General features: G+C 44.9%; 1 protein-coding gene across 1 annotated transcript in view; it reads left to right on the forward strand.

Moving 5' to 3' along the window:
• AQR (aquarius intron-binding spliceosomal factor) overlaps positions 1–19,335 on the forward strand; it is a 102,712-nt gene that overhangs the window by 21,285 nt on the left and 62,092 nt on the right. Inside the window, exons 13-16 of the mRNA XM_073639035.1 lie at positions 278–381; positions 1,918–2,020; positions 15,403–15,523; positions 17,041–17,182. Of these exons, the coding sequence (XP_073495136.1) occupies positions 278–381; positions 1,918–2,020; positions 15,403–15,523; positions 17,041–17,182 (470 nt within the window). The remainder of the gene's footprint in view (positions 1–277; positions 382–1,917; positions 2,021–15,402; positions 15,524–17,040; positions 17,183–19,335) is intronic.

Below are 19,335 nucleotides of genomic sequence, written 5' to 3' on the forward strand. Positions count from 1 at the left end.
GTGAATCCTGACATGTGCGCACCACACACTGTCAGGATTCAGAGTTCTGCAGGTGTGTGGGGGCATCTTCAGTGACCGCTCAGTACACAGTGTAAGCACAGCTTGCTCTGCAGCGTATCAGTGCTGAGCCGGCTGTCCGTCAATGCTGGAGCATGCGTACAGCCAGTGCTCACTATACACTGAGCTGTGATTAAACCTGTTCCGGCCGCACCTCTATGACTATAACGTGCAGTGATTGTATACCACGTCACTCATTCTCACACATTTGCCCACACAGAGAGCCGCTTTCGCCCACTTCCCAGAGCTCTACAGTTTTGCTCTCTCCAATGTGGCAGCTGTGGACACTCGAGAATCCCTTGTGAAGTGCTTTGGAGCACTAAGGTAAGTGACACAAGCTGCACATCGTGCTTTTCCTTTTTATGATTTAGCCACTGATTTGACTCTTGGGGCCCCCTCTCTTTTTTTTTTTCCTTTATGGCAACATATAATATACAGCGCTGTATCCCTGCTGCTGCAGCACATCATAGTACTCGCCTCCGATGCTGCGGATCTTCTTAATAAAAAAAAAACATAAAAATGTTTAAAGGGGGTTGTCCGGTCATATGCTGGTGATAACCTACACTAAAGGCGCAGTAAAGACGGCCGTGATCGGAACGCAGTGCACGGACTGGCCAGCTGCTCTCCTGTCATGAGCGTGACGGCTTCATGTATTTCTATATCGGTAGAGGTGCCGGACAGTCTGTGCACTGCGTTCCGATCACAGCCAAATGTATACAACCATCTTAAGATCCTAAACTTCGAACAGAGCCGCGCTGCACAGATTTGTCAGACATCCACCAATCTGACACTGATGATCAATATCATATGACCTGACAAACCCTTTAAAATCAATCATTGGTGAACAGGAGAAAGCTGTTCTGCAGCAGCTAATGTATGGTGAGATGAAGCTTAATATCTGACTAGAAATCCCTTCTGAGCTCCCTGATTTGTATAAATGCCCTCAGTCTGCTGCTTTATGATGTAGTAACCCATCCAAACTCTAGTGGGTGGTCCCCTCTGCTGATAACTAGGAGCACAGTTCTTATTCCCTGTGGCCAGATGCACAAGGAAGAGTACAAGTAACTACAGATGTCATGCCAAAACGTAAGAGCAGCAGACCATTTGGTTGCTGAGGACTAAAATAACTACTGGTGCTATAACTTGACCTCCACGGGTCCTGTGCAGCTTTATTGATAGGCAACGGTGGTGACGTCATATTTACAGCACTTATAACTGCTGCAGCCAATCACTTGGCTTAACATCTATAAGCCCAATGATGGGCTGCAGTGTTATCATCACATCTAATGCAATCGTAACCATTGCAGACAGTCACTGTGCACAGAGGCTCAGCTGAGGCAGAGGGCAGGGCACTGAGCACAGTGACTGTCTGCAGCGGTTATGAGCGTTGAAGACGTGATGTCAGCCTAGAGGCATCGCTGGACCTGGGGACGGTAGGTAACAGCTCTGTTTGTTATTTTAACCCTCTTTAACCCTCCGGTACAATATTATTTGAGAAGAGATAACTCCCTTTAAGAGTACAGCAAGGCCGGATTTTGCCACGATTTTTTATACTGTGGCAAGAAACACAGCAAAGCATCGGTTCGTTGGAATAATGAAGCGACATTTCAGATCAAGTGCACTACACAAACCCATATATAAGATTTTGTCCGTGTCACGCAGGTCTGTAGACAAGAGTAGCCGCATGTGCTCCTTGTGTGGCACCGGGCCATCATAACTCCATCCTGAAAGGAGAAAAGTCAGGTCGAGCTTCTTGTTATACACAGCTGACATTTTCTGGGGCGATGTACAAAGGTTTGCTCCCAATGGGCTGTTCTAGCACGGGTGTGCTGAGTTTTTGTTTTTTTTTTTCCCCCTCAGTCCCAAAACTCTCCACCAGGTGGCCTCGTACTTGTGTTTATTGCCGGCTTTGGCTGAAGGAGAAGAGACGAAATACGACAGTGAGATCCTGCTGGAGCTGCTGGTAGGTCCATACATTTATGCTACATCTTACTCTTGGTTCCTTACAAGTTTTAATTATTATGTTTATTGTTTTTTAATTAAACTAAAAACTATACATATAATATTTCCGTTAAAATAACACTTCAAGCTCTGCGTACTGTATGTGTTGCCTTCTGCACCGGATGTGATTTTGTCATTAGTGAATGTATGTGCATTCGTGCCTTTAACAGCTGCGGGTGGATCGGAGCTCTACCCTCGAGTATTAACCAGTTAAATCCCACTGTCAATCTCTGACAGCGGGCTTTAACACGCATCACCCTGAATCCCGCCCATTGTCGCTCCTGTCACGTGTCATGACAGCCAGTGGTCTATAGAATCAGTGAATGTGCATAGCGGTATCAGAGCGCCAATAACAGGGCAAAAATTAGATTAAAATAACTGGTTTATTAACACACACAACGCGTTTCGGTGGACAAGGCCACCTTCATCAGGTGTGACAAGCAACAAGCAAATGATCCTTATATACATTTGACCAGGTACACAATTGCTCCAGAGGGGCAGATCTAAATTCAGAGTGGTACCTCTATATTAACCCTTCTAGTTCATTTATGCCCAATAGAGTAAACAGGATTTTTATAAATTAGTACCTAATAAAACTAATGATGGAGACAGATGCATATATAAGAATCCGACTATGCTGAATGATACAGATAAAAAAAGGATGCATGGACTGTTTTTGGACCTTGAAAATAACGGCAAAATAGAAATAACGATCCACATAGACACAATGTTTTTGGAACATTACATTAAAGATAACATAATACCTAAGGGATTGAGAATGAATCTTAATTCATCTTTTCCACAGGATATTGTTTTCACTGAAAGATGGGACAGGTGTATTTCTGATTGCTCGGCAATACTGATCAGATTGTTGATTGATAAAAGGAATACTCTGGCTATGCATGCTTTAGAAGCAATAACTAAAGGGGATTTGGAGTTCTTTTCCTCATCTATGGAATATTATGCCATGGATAATGAGGTAAAATTAAGACTGGCTAAATTAGAAAATAATTTAATAAATAAAAAAGCAAAGAAATATGAAAGAGATATAAAAGACTCTAAAAAAGAAAAAATTCAATCACCACCTCAAATTTCACCTGTTCCCATCATCTCTATGCAGAGAACAACTAGGGACAATCCATCATCCCCTATTCTAAATAATGATACTGATAACCATATAAAACATGTGAAGAATTTTAAAAAACAATTTTTTATGAATAAAAAACAACAAACAATATATGAGACTCATAGGAAGAAGTTATCAACAATAATAATATGAAAAAGACTGGATCTAATTCAAATTTGGAAAAAAATAATGAACCTATAATAGAGGGAATGTGTGTGGAAATTACTCCTTCCTCCGAATCGATTGCTAATCCACCTATTTTATCCACACAAGCAGCCGATGTAGAATTTATTGCTAATCCACCTATTATTTCCACACAAGTAGCAGATATAGATGAATTGAACTTCACGTTACATATTAATTCACGGGAGATATCCCACAGTGAATCTAATATTTCAGAGCTTTCTAGTGCAATACAGACTATTGCTGGGGAGTCATCTGGACAGATCCCGGTAGTGGATACACTGAACATTTTAGATCAAGAGAGATCTCCTGTTAAAACGGGTGGTATAAATCACATGAAACCCCCTATGAATAGAAGAACATCCTTGGAATTATCTCCGATTTTGAATGAAAATACTATCTTGATAAATCCTCAAATACAGAATGCAGTTGTATCTCAAATTGATAAAACAAAATTACACATTACTCTGTCGCCTCAATGGGGGACACAGGACCATGGGTGTTATGCTGCTGTCCACTAGGAGGCGACACTATGCATAATCTGAAAAAGATTAACCGTGGCTCCTCCTCTGCAGTATACACCCCTGGACGGCATCAGCCTTCTCCAGTTTTTGCTTAGTGTCGCATAGGAGGCACACCTAAAACTTTTTCTCCGTTTTCACTGACGGGATTACAGATGAAGAAAACTGGGTCTACTGCAAGACTCCCGGCATGGCTCCTTCCTCGGCCCCTTATTACGAGGTGCACGGTTGAAGTCGAGATGGCTATTCCCCATGTCGCTCCTTCCCCAGCCCCTCGGGTGCTGGTTCGAAGTCAAGACTCCCCTCCTTCCCCAATTCCTTTTGGTTTCTGGGTTGAGGTCGAGGCGAGGATATAGCCCCCTGATGGTGACAGCAGCAACTCCCTAATCCCCCAGTGGGGGTATTAGGTTGAAACGCCTCAGGTAGGGCCTGTACAGGCAGCAGCCAGCACACTACGGCTGAATCCAGGGACCACAGCCCTGCTGCGGGCTTCTGTCGGGGCCGGGGAGAGTGCAGGCAGGCATAACACCAACAGAGGCACAGGCCTCCCTGTGCCCTGTTTCTGCGGCAGCACCAGATCTATGGGGACTCTTCACAGGGCCCCCCCCTTTTGCTTATACCCAACCGCTATCCTGCCTTTAAATCCGGGGGGGTCCGGTTCAGATCCGGCCCCCTCCCGGACTTCCGCGCCGGCCTGGAGTCCCTTTGGGCATCAGGCATCTAATTTAGGCCGCGGCTTTGGCCTAGCCGAAGCCGCCACCTCCTCTCCCCGGCCCGCCCCTCGGATGACAAATATGACACTCTACAGTGTCATAGAGGGGGCGGATCGAGACTGAAAGTGTGCGATTTCACACAGTTCTGCTGCCCTTTTCAGCTCTCTGCCCCCCTACTTTCTTAACATTACTCTGGCGGCCATTATCTGCTGCAGGATAAGGGAAGACCAGCCAGTCTCTGGTTGGGCACAGGACTGTGGATCTTCGGCGCTGGAACCTGGGGCACACTGGTGGGATAAGATCACAGCTGGAGTTCTTCCTCGGCTGTGAGTCCATTATTCTTATAGGCTCCTCTGCATAGCCACCCCTGTATGGCCCTCTGCATAGCCACCCCAGTGCACTATGCCGGGCTCAAGGTCCAAGAGAACCAGGCAGGACTGCTATTATGCACTCTGTACAACCTGCAGCAATACTCTCAACGGCTATGAACGCTACCCAGCAAAGGGAAGGCTCGACTCGGGGACATGACGACCCGGGCACATCCACGTCTAGGTCAGGACGCAAGCGGAGCCACCGGTCACGTTCATCTGCATCATCCCATAGCACACGGTAATCCTCTTCTAGGGAGAGACACCGTAGTTCCAGGTCATCAAGACCGTCCCCTGCCAGGGACAGACAATGCATCGATCCTTAAAAAGCAGTTCTCACAGCCTGAGAAGAAGTTTACCAATCGCAAATATCTGGAGACGCGGTACCCCTTCCCACAGGAGGCCACCAAGGAATGGACAGATCCACCCGAAGTGGATCCCCTAGTCTCTAGGCTAGCAGCACAGTCACTCCTTTCACTGCCAGATAGCTCAACCCTCAGGGACGCAGCAGACCGGCAGGTAGAACGCATGGCTCGTTCAATTTTAGAGGCCGCAGGCGCCTCCCTAGCTCCCGCGTTCGCTTCAGTTTGAGCTGCCAAGGCCATCCTGGCTTGGGCCCAAAATTTACAAGCTGGCCTCCAAGTATCTGCTCCTGAGCTGTCGGACCAAGCGGTTCAAATAGCAGTTCTGGATTCTGCAAGGGGTGCAGCGGGGATAGCATCAGACGCCATCACGATTCGGCGTCTCCTCTGGCTGCGGGAATGGAAAGCAGACGCTGCCTCAAAGAAGTCCCTCACGCACCTCCCGTACCTCAGTGGTCGACTTTTTGGTGAACAGTTGGACACGATGATATCCAACGCCACCGGGGGTAAGAGTACCTCTCTCCCCAAACTGAAACCCAAACGCACTTACAAGAAGCGTAACCAAACTCGATTCTGATCCTTTCGGAACTCTTCGGGCTGGTCCGTCTCGCGGCCAGCACAAAATAGCAACCGCTCCCCACGCAGGGACAACTCGCGGTCGACGCAAAAGTCGGACAAGACCTGGCAGTCAAAAGCAGGCCAGTCAAAGTTCAAAGGAGGAAAATCTCAGACTTCCTCCTCATCATGACTCACGGACTCCGGAAGACACCCCACCTGTAGGCGGCCGACTTTTGCTCTTTCATCAATTCTGGCTACCTATTACAGAAGACAGGTGGGTCAGGGAACTAGTGTCTTCGGGATACAAGATAGAGTTTACTCCCAACCCACCAAACAGACTTTCTTTCTGTTCCCCCAAAACCGCCAGCCAAGGCTCGTGCCTTCCGCTAAGTGGTCTTCTCGCTTCTTCAAGCAGGAGTCATAGTACCGGTCCCTGCGGCAGAGCGCTTCCGAGGGTTCTACTCCAATTTATTCGTAGTCCCCAAGAAAGGAGGCGACGTACGGCCCATACTGGACCTAAAACAGCTCAACAAATATATGTACGGGTACGTCACTTCCACATGGAGTCCCTTCGGTCCATCATTGCGTCCATGGAAAAGGGAGAATTTCTCGCCTCCATAGACATACAAGACGCATACCTGCATATACCAGTTGCACCCGCCCATCAGAGATTTCTCAGGTTCGCAATTGACCAGGACCACTACCAGTTTGTGGCTCTCCCGTTCGGACTCGCCACGGCTCCCAGAGTGGTTACCAAAGTCATGGTAGCCACCATGGACGTCCTGCACTCCAGAGGCATAGTAGTCGTTCCATACCTAGACGATCTCCTTATCAAGGCTCCCACCTTCAAGGACTGCGAGCTCAGCTTCTCAATCACAATCTACACTCTGAGTCGCCTGGGCTGGTTAGTCAACCTACAAAAGTCATCACCAACCCCGAGTCAGTCTCTGACCTTCCTGGGAATGCTATTCAACACCTTCAGGGGTCTAGTGCTCTTTCCCAAGGACAAGGCACTGCCTCTCTGTCTAGGAGTTCGTACTCTGCTCCGAAAACCCCCTCGATCTCTCCGGTTTGCCATGAGAGTCCTTGGCAGGATGGTGGTGGCAATAGAAGCGGTCCCATTTGCCCAGCTTCACCTCAGGCCTCTCCAACTAGCCATTCTCAAGTCATGGGACAGGAACCCTTTTTCTCTCGACAGGGAGTTCCAGCTGACGTCGTCAACCAGGAGGTCCCTGCACTGGTGGCTCAAGCCAACCTCACTAACAAAGGGGAAATCCTTTCTCACGGGTCAATGGAAGGTTCTGACCACCACCGCGAGCCTGACGGGTTGGGGTGCGGTGCACCTACACCACAGAGCTCAGGGCAAGTGGTCCCCAGCGGAAGCGACCATGCGCATCAACATCTTGGAAATTCGTGCCATCCTCCTGGCATTGAGAACCTTACATCACTTACTAGCAGCCTCTCACATCAGAGTACAGTCGGACAATGCCACGGCCGTGGCATATGTGAATCACCAAGGGGGGACCCGCAGTGCCCAGGCGATGCGAGAAGTGACACACATTCTCCACTGGGCGGAAGACACCGGTTCGGTTCTCTTTGCGGTCCACATTCCGGGTGTGGACAACTGGGAAGCAGACTTCCTCAGCCGGCAAGGAATGGACTCGGGAGAGTGGTCTCTCCATCCCGAAGTTTTTCGACAGATCTGCCATCGCTGGGGGACTCCAGACGTGGACCTAATGGCATCCCACTTTAATGCCAAGGTCTCCAACTTCATGGCCAGAACACACGACCCACGGACGCTAGGAGCGGACGCCCTGGTTCAGGACTGGACCCAGTTCCAGCTTCTGTACATTTTTCCACCTCTCCCCCTGATATCCAGAGTGGTGAGGAAGATCAAGCAAGAGGGAGTTCCAACCATCCTAATCGCACCGGACTGGCCCAGACGTACATTGTACGCCGACATCGTACAGCTCACAGCAGACGTCCCCTGGCATCTCCCCGACCGCCCGGATCTTCTGTCACAAGGCCCGTTCTACCACCAGAACTCAGGGGCCCTCAATTTGACGGTGTGGCCATTGAGACCTGGGTTCTAACCCAGTCAGGGTTCTTGCCGGACGTCATTGGAACCATGATCAGGGCACGGAAGCCAACCTCAACCTCTGCTAAGATTTATTACCGTACCTGGAAAGCCTTCTTTACCTGGTGAGAATCTCGTGGCCAGACCCCATTCCCTTATTCCCTCCCCAGGGTACTTGGGTTTCTCCAATCGGGCCTGGAGGCCAGATTGTCCCTGGCCTCCCTTAAGAGCCAGGTGTCAGCTCTCTCAGTGCTTTTTCAGAGGTGCATTGCTAACAAGCCGCAAGTAAGGACATTTCTTCAGGGGGTTTCCCGATTGGTTCTCCCCTACAGACGACCACTAGAAACGTGGGACCTCAACCTGGTGCTGACAGCATTGCAGGAAACACCATTTGAACCCCTTAGGGAAGTCCCACTCTGCCTTCTATCCCAGAAAGTGGTTTTCCTGGTGGCAATCACCTCGCTACGCTGGGTGTCTGAACTGACAGCACTCTCCTGCAGACGGCCCTTCCTGGCTTTTTACCAGGACAAGGTAGTTCTCCGTACGGTCCCATCCTTCCTTCCGAAGGTTGTGTCCAACTTCCACCTCAATGAGGAAATTTCACTGCCATCCCTCTGTCCGGCCCCGGTTCATAGAGTGGAGAAGGCTCTGCATACGCTTGACCTTGTCAGGGCATTAAGTATCTATGTGTCTAAGACTGCGCCCTTCCGGAAGTCTGATTCTCTTTTCCTTCTTCTGGAAGTTGGCCGCAAGGGTCTGCCAGCTTCCAAAGCTACCCTTGCCAGGTGGATCAAATCCACCATACAAGAGGCCTACCGCCTCAAAAATTCTCCTCTTCCAGCAGGTATTACGGCACACTCTACACGTGCAGTAGGGGCCTCCTAGGCCATTCGGCACCAGGCTTTGGCACAACAAGTGTGTAAGGCAGCCACCTGGACTAGCCTACACACGTTTACCAAACACTACAGGGTTCATACCCAGTCCTCAGCAGACGCGAGCCTGGGTAGACGTGTTCTGCAGGCGGCGGTACCCCAATTGTAGGGGCCTGTGTACACAATATTTGTCCATTGCTTCCCACCCAGGGACTGCTTTGGGACGTCCCATGGTCCTGTGTCCCCCAATGAGGCGACAGAGTAAAGGAGATTTTTGTGTACTCACCGTAAAATCTCTTTCTCTTAGCCTCTAATTGGGGGACACCCCTCCCACCCTGTTGCCCTTTCCGGGCCCTTGTTATGTTGAGTTCTCATATTGTTTTTTTTTTGAGCTCGTACATAGTTGCCTTCTTATAGGCATGGTTATGTTATCCATGTTATGTTCCTCCTAATGCTTTTACACAAAACTGGAGAAGGCTGATGCCGTCCAGGGGTGTATACTGCAGAGGAGGAGCCACGGTTAACCTTTTTCAGATTATGCATAGTGTCGCCTCCTAGTGGACAGCAGCATAACACCCATGGTCCTGTGTCCCCCAATTGGAGGCTAAGAGAAAGAGATTTTACGGTGAGTACACAAAAATCTATTTTTTTTTCACGTGGTCCCCGGTCGCTGTGCAAAACGAAAGAGAAATTTAGGGGATGTAGAGGGAGTGGAAAAACCTGAGGTTTCAACAACAAAAATAGTTCAAATGCCGAAATTAAGACACAATTCAAATATAAAGAAAATGAATCTTGCCAATGAACCTGGACATAAATTTCCTGCAGATAGAAACCCCTATCGGTTGTGGGGGTATTTTTAATATTTCTAGCTATGTGCTATCTGAAGCTGAACGATCCTTGTTAGGTCGAGGATTATCTTTCTGTCCAGCTGACCCATTTACTAATTTCACTTTGTTTTGTGATTTAAATGAATTTATAAGGAAATTGACACTAAAAAGGCATTTTCTATTGGAAGATAAGAGAAAATCGCATCCTACTAGTTCAACTTTATCGGTATTCCCCTCCACCCAAGAATCCAACACACCATCAGGTCCCCCATTGTTGGACCCTTTCACTCATGTAAATGTGAAGGGGAAAAACAATTTTTATCCATTACATCATAAAGGTTTACACCTTGAAACTTTCCAACAATTAATTTTGAGGGACCTTAGGACATTCCCCCCAATTTCTAAAAAAGTAAATAATTTGAGCTACCAAGAGAAATGTGCATTAAAAACCCTTCAGGATAATAAAGAGATAATTATAAAGAGAGCAGATAAGGGAGGGGGGACTGTGATAATGAACAGGGGCTGGTACATCAAGGAGGGCCTCAGAATCTTAGACGACTCAAACTATTACATGAAATTAGAAGCAGACCCATCTGTAACCATTTTTTTGGAGTACAAATGACTTGTAGCCGGGGCCTCTACAGCTGGCTTCCTCAATAAAAAAAGAAAAATCCTTTTTAGACATTAAAAATTCAAAGTCCCTTATTTTTATTTTTTACCCAAAATTCATAAAGATAAATTTAACCCCCTGGACGTCCTATTATTTCTGGAATCAATTCTAACATCCAACTTATCCCACTATATTGATCTTTTTTTACAGAAGTACGTTTTATCCTTAGATTCTCATTTAAAGGATTCCACACATTTAATTAGACTGTTGAGAGAATTACCCCCTCTTCCAGGCTGTCTTCTTATTACACTCGATATAAGCTCTCTTTATTCCAATATCACACATGTATTGGGTTTACAGGCAATTAAAATATTCCTAGATGAGGACCCAAATTTACAGGAATCCCAAAAAAATTTTCTATTGAGGGGTATAACTTTCATTCTTGAGAACAATGTATTCTCTTTTGAGGGGGAGATGTATCGGCAGCTGAGGGGCTGCTCGATGGGGACGAGGTTTGCCCCAAGTTATGCAAATCTATATATGGGGGCATTCGAGTCTGTCCACATCGCGCAATCCCTCGGCGCCGATAAACCCATCATTATGTACCGCCGCTTTATAGATGACTTATTTATTATATGGAGGGGGAATACTGTAGAGGCTGCCAAATGTATTGATGAATTAAATACCAATGACTGGGGTCTTTCCTTTACCTCTACCATATCCGAGAGTAATATCCAATATCTCGATCTTCAGATAAATATAGACAATTCGGGTAAAATATCTACATCTACCCACTTCAAGGAAGTGGATGTAAATAGCTATCTTGAATTTGACAGTGGCCGTTTGCCCAGCTGGATTAGAAATATTCCATACGGTCAATATTGGCGTGTCAGAAAAAATTGTACACATGATTCAGATTTTTTTCTGGAATCTAAAGTTTTACAAAAACGCTTTAAAGCTAAGGGATACCCCCGGAAATTATTAAAGGATGCTTTCTCCAAAACTAGATCCTTATCACAGAACTTGTGTATTAATAAATCTAAGAATACCAGTCAAGAACCAAGCGATGACTTTAGTTTAAATCTGATTACTACCTATGGTAAACCTACGCGAGCATTATCTAGTTTATTAATAAAATACTGGTTCATTTTAAGGAGCGATCCGGTATTGACTGGTCATTTACCAGAATTTCCCCACATGTCACATATCGGCGGAGTAAAAATCTAAGAAATTATATAGCCCCCAGCAACACAACCATTGGTAGAAGACCGAACCATTTAAATTTATCTCCTAGTAGTAGCAATGGATGTTATAAATGTAATGTTCCTAAATGCTTATGCTGTCAATCCATTGATAACGGAGCCAAAACATTCGTCTCTGCGGTCACTGGAGAGATATATCCCATCTGCTTTAGACTTACATGTCAGTCCTCATATGTGATATATCTGAAATACATTGGCCGCACTATCCAGGAAATACACTCCAAATAAACCGCCAAAATATTAGAAACGCCTTTCCTTTACATAGCGTTTCTAATCATTTCTTAAAAGAACATCAGAAAAATCCTAATAACCTAAAACTAGCTATCATTGATCATATAGTTGATACACATCGTCATAGATTAAATCGCCTTATTACACGCAAAAATTATTGGATTTTCAAAATGGGAACTCTGTCTCCTGAGGGTTTGAACCTTAATATAGAAAAGACAACTTTTTAAATAATTGTTTTTATGTTTTAGTAATTTTATTATATTTTTTACAAAAAAAAAAAAAATTTTTTTTTTTTTAATTAAAATTGTATTTTTTTTTATTTTTTTTATTATTATATTTTTTTATTTTCAATGATATAAACAGCAGGGGAGCTTTTGGTTCCTCTCCTACCCCTTTTCCCCTTCCTTTTTCTGGTGACTGTAATTTTATATTCATATATTGTTCTATGTTGTATGTAATTTTTTATAATATAAAATATAGGGGGTTACATAACAATATATCCTATTAAGTATTATGATTATAGGATTCGCAAGTTTTTATACTGCGAATCCTATCTATGAGAACCCTATTAGTTTTATTAGGTACTAATTTATAAAAATCCTGTTTACTCTATTGGGCATAAATGAACTAGAAGGGTTAATATAGAGGTACCACTGTGTATTTAGATCCGCCCCTCTGGAGCAATTGCATACCTGGTCAAGTGTATATAAGGATCATTTGCTTGTTGCTTGTCACACCTGATGAAGGTGGCCTTGTCCACCGAAACGCGTTGTGTGTTAATAAACCAGTTATTTTAATCTAATTTTTGCCCTGTTATTGGCGCTCTGATACCGCTATGCACATTCACTGATTCTGTAGACCACTGGCTGTCATGACACGTGACAGGAGCGACAATAGGCGGGATTCAGGGTGATGCTTGTTAAAGCCCGCTGTCAGAGCAGCACCGATATTCAGAACGTGGCCTCCTGGGAGTGAAGAAGTCCCGTGCCATCTTGGTTCGCCAATTTTGCATCTATAATAGTTCTAAAAATAACATTTTATTTAATAAAATGTTATACCTTGTTTTCAGGACAGTCATGGCATTTACGTGACTGTCATTATTTATGGCAGGGCTCTTTTTTCATCATTTATCTTGGTATTTGATCTCCAGTGTAGCTTTTAAATTGGCCACTAGGTGTCAGTCCAACCTGCATTTACATGTGAGCAGATGTACAATGCGTCCTGAGAAAGAAGTACTGAGAAAAGTGAGTGAGGGCAGAAAAAACTACACGTCAATCATTCTCCAAAGCATCGGAGCTATGCGGCCTTCTCTTTGTACTGTGCAAAAGTTGTAGGCAGGTATAGACAAAATGCTAAAACCCAAGACAGAAACAAAATGAGCATGTAACCCTGCTGTAAGTAAATAAGTAAAAACAATATTGCATATAAATAATATAGGTACTTAGTAAACACCGTTTTTTATATATATAAAAAAAAAAGCATAAAAGCCATCCCACCAGCGCCAAGGTGACGCAGCCGGGACCGTCCTAACCTCTAGAATTAAAACCTGAGCTGGACATAACGTTTATATAGCTTCCCATTGCTGGGTATCCATTCAGGACCTGGTCCTGCTATGCCCTTATTCACACTGACATCACTATGACACATGGTAACCTTTTAATACTAAAGGTTAGGACCATCCCGATTTGGGTACACCTTGACGCTTGTGGGATGGCTTTTACTTTTTTTTTTTATGTCAAAACTTGTGCTTACCAAATACCCTACCTTATTTATATGCACTATTGCTTTTACTTCATTACTTACAGCAGGGTATATGTTTGTTTTGTTTCTGTCTTGGGTTCTGTCTGTTTAATTGAGCAGTGTGAACATGCTCCTATTTTGCACGCATGCCAACTTATACTCCAGTTAATTTTTTTTCTGTTAATGTACAAAATGCTGCAGAGTAAGACTGCTGTAAAATTAGAAGTGTTAATAGTTTATTTTTTATCAATTAACAAAGTGAAAGCGAATGAACAAAAGAGAAATCAAAGTCAAATTTGGTGTAACGAGTACACTTGCACAAAGCCAAAGATTATGTATGTTTGTAGGCTGGTGAGGAACAGCCAGACTCTGCCACAAAGGTGAGGTTGTAGAAGACAGTATCATGACACAGATAATACACCACAGCAAGATTGAGCCCAGCAACAAGACACAAGGTAGTTATACTGCATCAGCAAGGTCTCTCCCAGGCAGAGATTTCTAAGCAGACTGGGGTTTCCAGATGTGCTGTCCAAGCTCTTTTGAAGAAGCATCAAGAAATGAGCAACTTTGTGGACTGAGGGTCATTGCAATTTCAATAAATGGATTTGGGCAAGAATAATGGTGCCCCCAATGTTGAGAATTGCAGGCAGATACTTATCATTCATGCAAAACCATCAGGGAGGCGTCTGGGTCCAAATTTATTCTGCAGCTGGAAAATGACCCCAAACATCCAGCCAATGTCACTAAGAACTATGTCACATCCAGCCAATGTCACTAAGAACTATATGATACGGCCCCCACAGAGCCCCGATCTCACATCATCAAGTCTGTCTGGGATGAAGGGACAGAGGGATTGGCACAGACTACATCCACAGAAGATCGGTGGTTAGTTCTCCAAGATGTTTGTAACAATCTCCCAGTATCTAGAAGAATTGATACTGTTTTGAAGGCAAACAGCAGTCACACCAAGTATTGATGTGATTCAGATTTCTCTTTTGTTCATTCATTTTGCTAATTAATAAAAATAAACTATTTACACTTTTATTTTTTTAAACCATTAATACTTTGCAGCATTTTTTCCCACACTTGGCTAAAATTTTGCACAGCACTGTGTGTGTAATATATACAATGCACACACAAACAAAAGCTTTTTATACCTGCCCGAATGTAAAAGTTTAAATCACTCCTTCCCATTTATAAAATAAAAATGTAAACAATGAACATAATAGTTTCAGAACTAGGAAAATAGCATATGATTTATCCTCCTCTGTGAAGGCCTTTAAGAGAATCTGTTAACTGGGATTTTGTCCCTTAATCTGAGAGCAGCATAATGTAGAGCCGGATACCCTGATTCCAGTTATGTGTCACTTACTGGGCTGCTTGCTGTAGTTTTGATACAATCACTGTTATATCAGCAGGAGATTAATCAGGTCTCTGCCCCTGCATCATGGGGTAGCAAAAACAATCTGGTGACAGATTTCCTTTAAAAATATTTAAAAAAAAATAGCATTTTTGGTTTTGGGCAACTAATTTCCATCTAAATAAAAATGGAATAAAAAGCAGTGAAGCTCCCAAAGTGTTGCTAATAAAAACACAAAATCACAATTTTTTGCCTCTTGCAAGATGAAAAGGGAAAATGAAAAATGGCCAGCTCGCTAAAGGGTTGATGCTCTATACCAGTCTACGCTCACAGGACAACTTCACGTTTAAATGTAAATTGTATTTGTTTGCAAAAAGGCCCCTAAATCCCTCTCAAAGTAATAGATAGCTATTAACAAATGTTTTGACCATATGGCTGGAATCCATAGGTCTTAATCCTCAGAATGGTGCTGTCCTGCAGACAATGCCACGTGCCGAGCTCCTGCATGACCTGTTCTGTCTTCCCATCGTGCAGGTATCCCGTCACGAGCGACGGATCTCCCAAATCCAGCAGCTGAACCAGATGCCCTTGTATCCCACAGAGAAGATCATCTGGGATGAGAACATTGTGCCCACGGAGTACTATTCTGGGGAAGGTGAGGCCATAAACTGATATTCAAGCCTCATTTTCATTGCAGTAATAAGCTCTAATATCGCAAAAACCACCAATATAACTCCAGCTTTGAAATGTAATCTTGTGTCAGCCATGCTGCCCTGGGCAGCTTACACGGATGTGACTTCTAGCTCTTCCAGCACTTAACACTTTAACGCTTCAGTTACCAAATTCATGCATTACATACAGCTGCTTACTGCATCTGACATCAGTTAGAGCAATTGCCAGGTTACATTTAGTAACCGGCAGAAGAGCGAAGAACTCCCTAATCCACCTCCTCGCTGCTGCGCTCCCAGTGCCACCAGCAGAGTCAGGGCACTCTCTAATCCATCACTTTGCTGCTGCGCTCCCAGTGCCACCAGCAGAGTCAGGGCACTCTCCACTTCTTAATCCGTCTCCTCGCTGCTGCGCTCCCAGTGCCACCAGCAGAGTCAGGGCACTCTCCACTCCCTAATCCATCTCCTCGCTGCTGTGCTCCCAGTACCCCCAGCAGAGTCAGGGCACTCTCTACTCCCTAATCCATCTCCTCGCTGCTGTGCTCCTAGTGCCACCAGCAGAGTCAGGGCACTCTCCACTCCCTAATCCATCTCCTCTTTTCTGCTCTCCCAGTGCCACCAGCAGAGTCAGGGCACGCTCCACTCCCTAATCCATCTCCTCACTGCTGTTGTCCCAGTGCCACCCGCAGAGTCAGGGCACTCTCCATTCCCAAATCCATCTCCTCGCTGCTGCGCTCCCAGTGCCAACAACAGAGTCAGGGCACTCTCCACTCCCTAATCCACCTCCTCGCTTCTGCGCTCCTAGTTCCACCAGCAGAGTCGGGGCACTCTCCACTCTCTAATCCATCTCCTCGCTGATGCGTTCCCAGTGCCACCAGCAGAGTCAGGGCACTCTCCACTCCCTAATCCATCTCCTTGCTGCTGCGCTCCCAGTGCCACCAGCAGAGTCAGGGCAGGCTCCACTCCTTAATCCATCTCCTCGCTGCTGCGCTCCCAGTGCCACCAGCAGAGTCAGGGCACTCTCTACTTCCTAATCCATCTCCTCGCTGCTGTTCTCCCAGTGCCACCAGAAGAGTCAGGGCAGGCTCCACTCCCTAATCCATCTTTTGCTGCTGCTCTCCCAGTTGCCACCAGCAGAGTCAGGGCACTCTCCACTCCCTAATCCACCTCCTGGCTGCTTCGCTTCCAGTGCCACCAGAAGAGTCAGGGCAGGCTCTGCTCCCTAATCCATCTCTTGCTGCTGCGCTCCTAGTGCCACCAACAGAGTCAGGGCAAACTCCACTATTACCAGATGGACTCCCATTTGTACAGGGCGTGAGCTCAATAACTGAGAAGAGAAGTGCTCACTAAGTAATTCCCTAATAGTAATAGTAATTAAAAGGGGCTATAAAGTTGGAGCTGTACTTTCAACCAATCACTTTGACCCATACTGTCCATAGTTTCCTGAGTCGGTCACAGTTTTTGTCTCCTGTAAACTATGTTATACTATGGCTTTCTTCTTTAGGGTGTTTGGCATTGCCAAAGTTGAATCTCCAGTTTCTTACCCTGCATGACTACCTCCTTCGAAATTTTAACCTCTTCCGCTTGGAGTCCACATATGAGATTCGGCAGGATATTGAGGACATTGTGTGCCGGCTGAAGCCCTGGTAAGCAATAGTTTTGTTATCTTTTGTTGTAGGAGCTGCCTAACTAAAGGTGGTCAAAAACCTTCTGCCGAATGCTCATTTGGCTGACATCTATTCTTCCGGACCCCTCCATACACGTGCATTCTCACCTCGACGGAGTGTGCATATACTCTTATTTGGGAGTGGACATAAGCTTCTCCCAGCAAAATAAAAGGGACATGTTGAAATCTTACATACCCGGCTGTTCTTTTCCCTGACAGTAGATGTCGGGACACCCCAATACACATTGGATGGAAAACTAACTGACCTGTGTGTGAAGCCGCATCGTCACAGCCTCTATGATTGAAAGCCAGTGACTCCCAGGAGGAGAAAAGTACATTTCCTCCCGGTGGCCACGAGTTCAGTAAGTCGGCCAGGAAGAAGTATAACACTATTTACCTGTTGATTAACCCTCTATCTGCAGGTTAATAGCATTTTAAAACATGGCAGGTGTCCTTTAAATCTTTGGCTGCAATTCATTTGCGGTGTTCTATGTTTTTTTTGTTAGTTTTTTTTAAACTCGTCTCTTATTTCACTTTTTGTACTGGCAGATTTTGCGTCAAATTCCTGAAAATGGATTCCAAAAAGGTTTGATGAGCTGGCCATAAATTCTTCTAGAGTAAAAATGTGACATGTTGGTCCTCAACAAAGCCAAGTAAAAAAATAAATACATTGAACAGATTTTGTACTCCAACTGAAGTACAACTGTGCACAGATTTTGCTGAAGATGATAAATTGGGGTAAAACATTGGGAAAATCACAACCATCACCATCATAATGCCAAATGAAAACAAAACAAATAAAACCAAGTGAAAAGAACTTTAAAAACAAATGAGCATTAAAGGGATATTCCCATCTCCAAGATCCTATCCCAATATGTAATAGGTGTAATAATAATAATATTAGCAAATACCCCAAATTTAGAAATGTAGCTTAGTTCTTCTGATTTCGCTATGTCTCTTTCCTTATGTGCAGGCATTGCAGGACCTTAGGTATCCATGGTTACAACCTCTAGCGACTAGCTAACTATCACTATATCAGTGGTCATTACCATGGATACCTAAGGTCCTGCACATGAGGAAAGAGACATCAGAATGAGAAAAACTATATTACATTTCTAATTGGAGGTATTTGCTAATATTATTATTATTACACCTACTGCATATTGGGATAGGATCTTGGAGATGAGAGTAACTCTTTAAATATTGAATATGATGCAAATAAAGTTGCTAATAAAAGCATTTTTATATCAGAAACAAGGCACAAAAGCAATGACGAATCACTTCCTTTGTCTCTGCCCTCCTTATCTGTATAGGGGGAGGTGGGTGCAGCCATCTTTAAGTGCTCACCACCTAAAACCTAATTCGTTTAAACCCAATCCCCTTGTAAAAGCGCAAGGAAACTGTCGGCCCGCAGGAAGATCAATGTCCAAAATATGTGAAGATCCAGCCCTTGAGATGAATCCATCGTTCTTTATGTATAATCCAGTAAAACCCATTATTGATTCATCCACTCAGAATGGCTAGAGAAATGGAGTTACCCTTTAAGTAGAGGATGATGAATAGCTTTGGCTTTGTGCCTAGTGAAACATTCTAGTACAAGATGTGTCCATTGCGGAGATTATAAAGGATTACATGATTAGATGTAGCGAGTGAGCGCTGCTCTGCCAGGTTAGCCAGTCATACATAGACCACTACTCATACATGTAAGGGGAAGGGTTAAGCCAGTCACCCTCAGGAACATGCTGCAGCTGATCGTAGGATTTTAGAGGGGCATGTGAGGTCACGGCTCATTTTACTGTGCAGTTAGGGTGGGTATTGAGAACCCATACTTACAGTAGCCTCCGACAATGATGAATGTCACAGGAGGAGCCCTTCAGCCTCCAGATCTTGAACAATAAATGGTTAATGCCATGTTCTTGTTTCCTCCCCTTCCCCCGACATGCAGATTGGTATAATTCCCCTCGGTGGCCCTGGCTAATGTGGAGGAATGACTCCTGGAACCTGACCCACGGCTGCTGTGTCATATTACACGGCTATTTCAGGGTGCTGAGCTTGCTTGTCTTTTGATCTGTTACACTTTCACAGCTCGGATCTGCTATTCTAAGCAAGAAGGCATACTTGTGCACCTCCAAG

The sequence above is a fragment of the Phyllobates terribilis genome, unplaced genomic scaffold (assembly GCF_046119375.1).
Source record: "Phyllobates terribilis strain yellow unplaced genomic scaffold, ASM4611937v1 Scaffold_7__3_contigs__length_470593459, whole genome shotgun sequence".
Classification (NCBI taxonomy): domain Eukaryota; kingdom Metazoa; phylum Chordata; class Amphibia; order Anura; family Dendrobatidae; genus Phyllobates; species Phyllobates terribilis.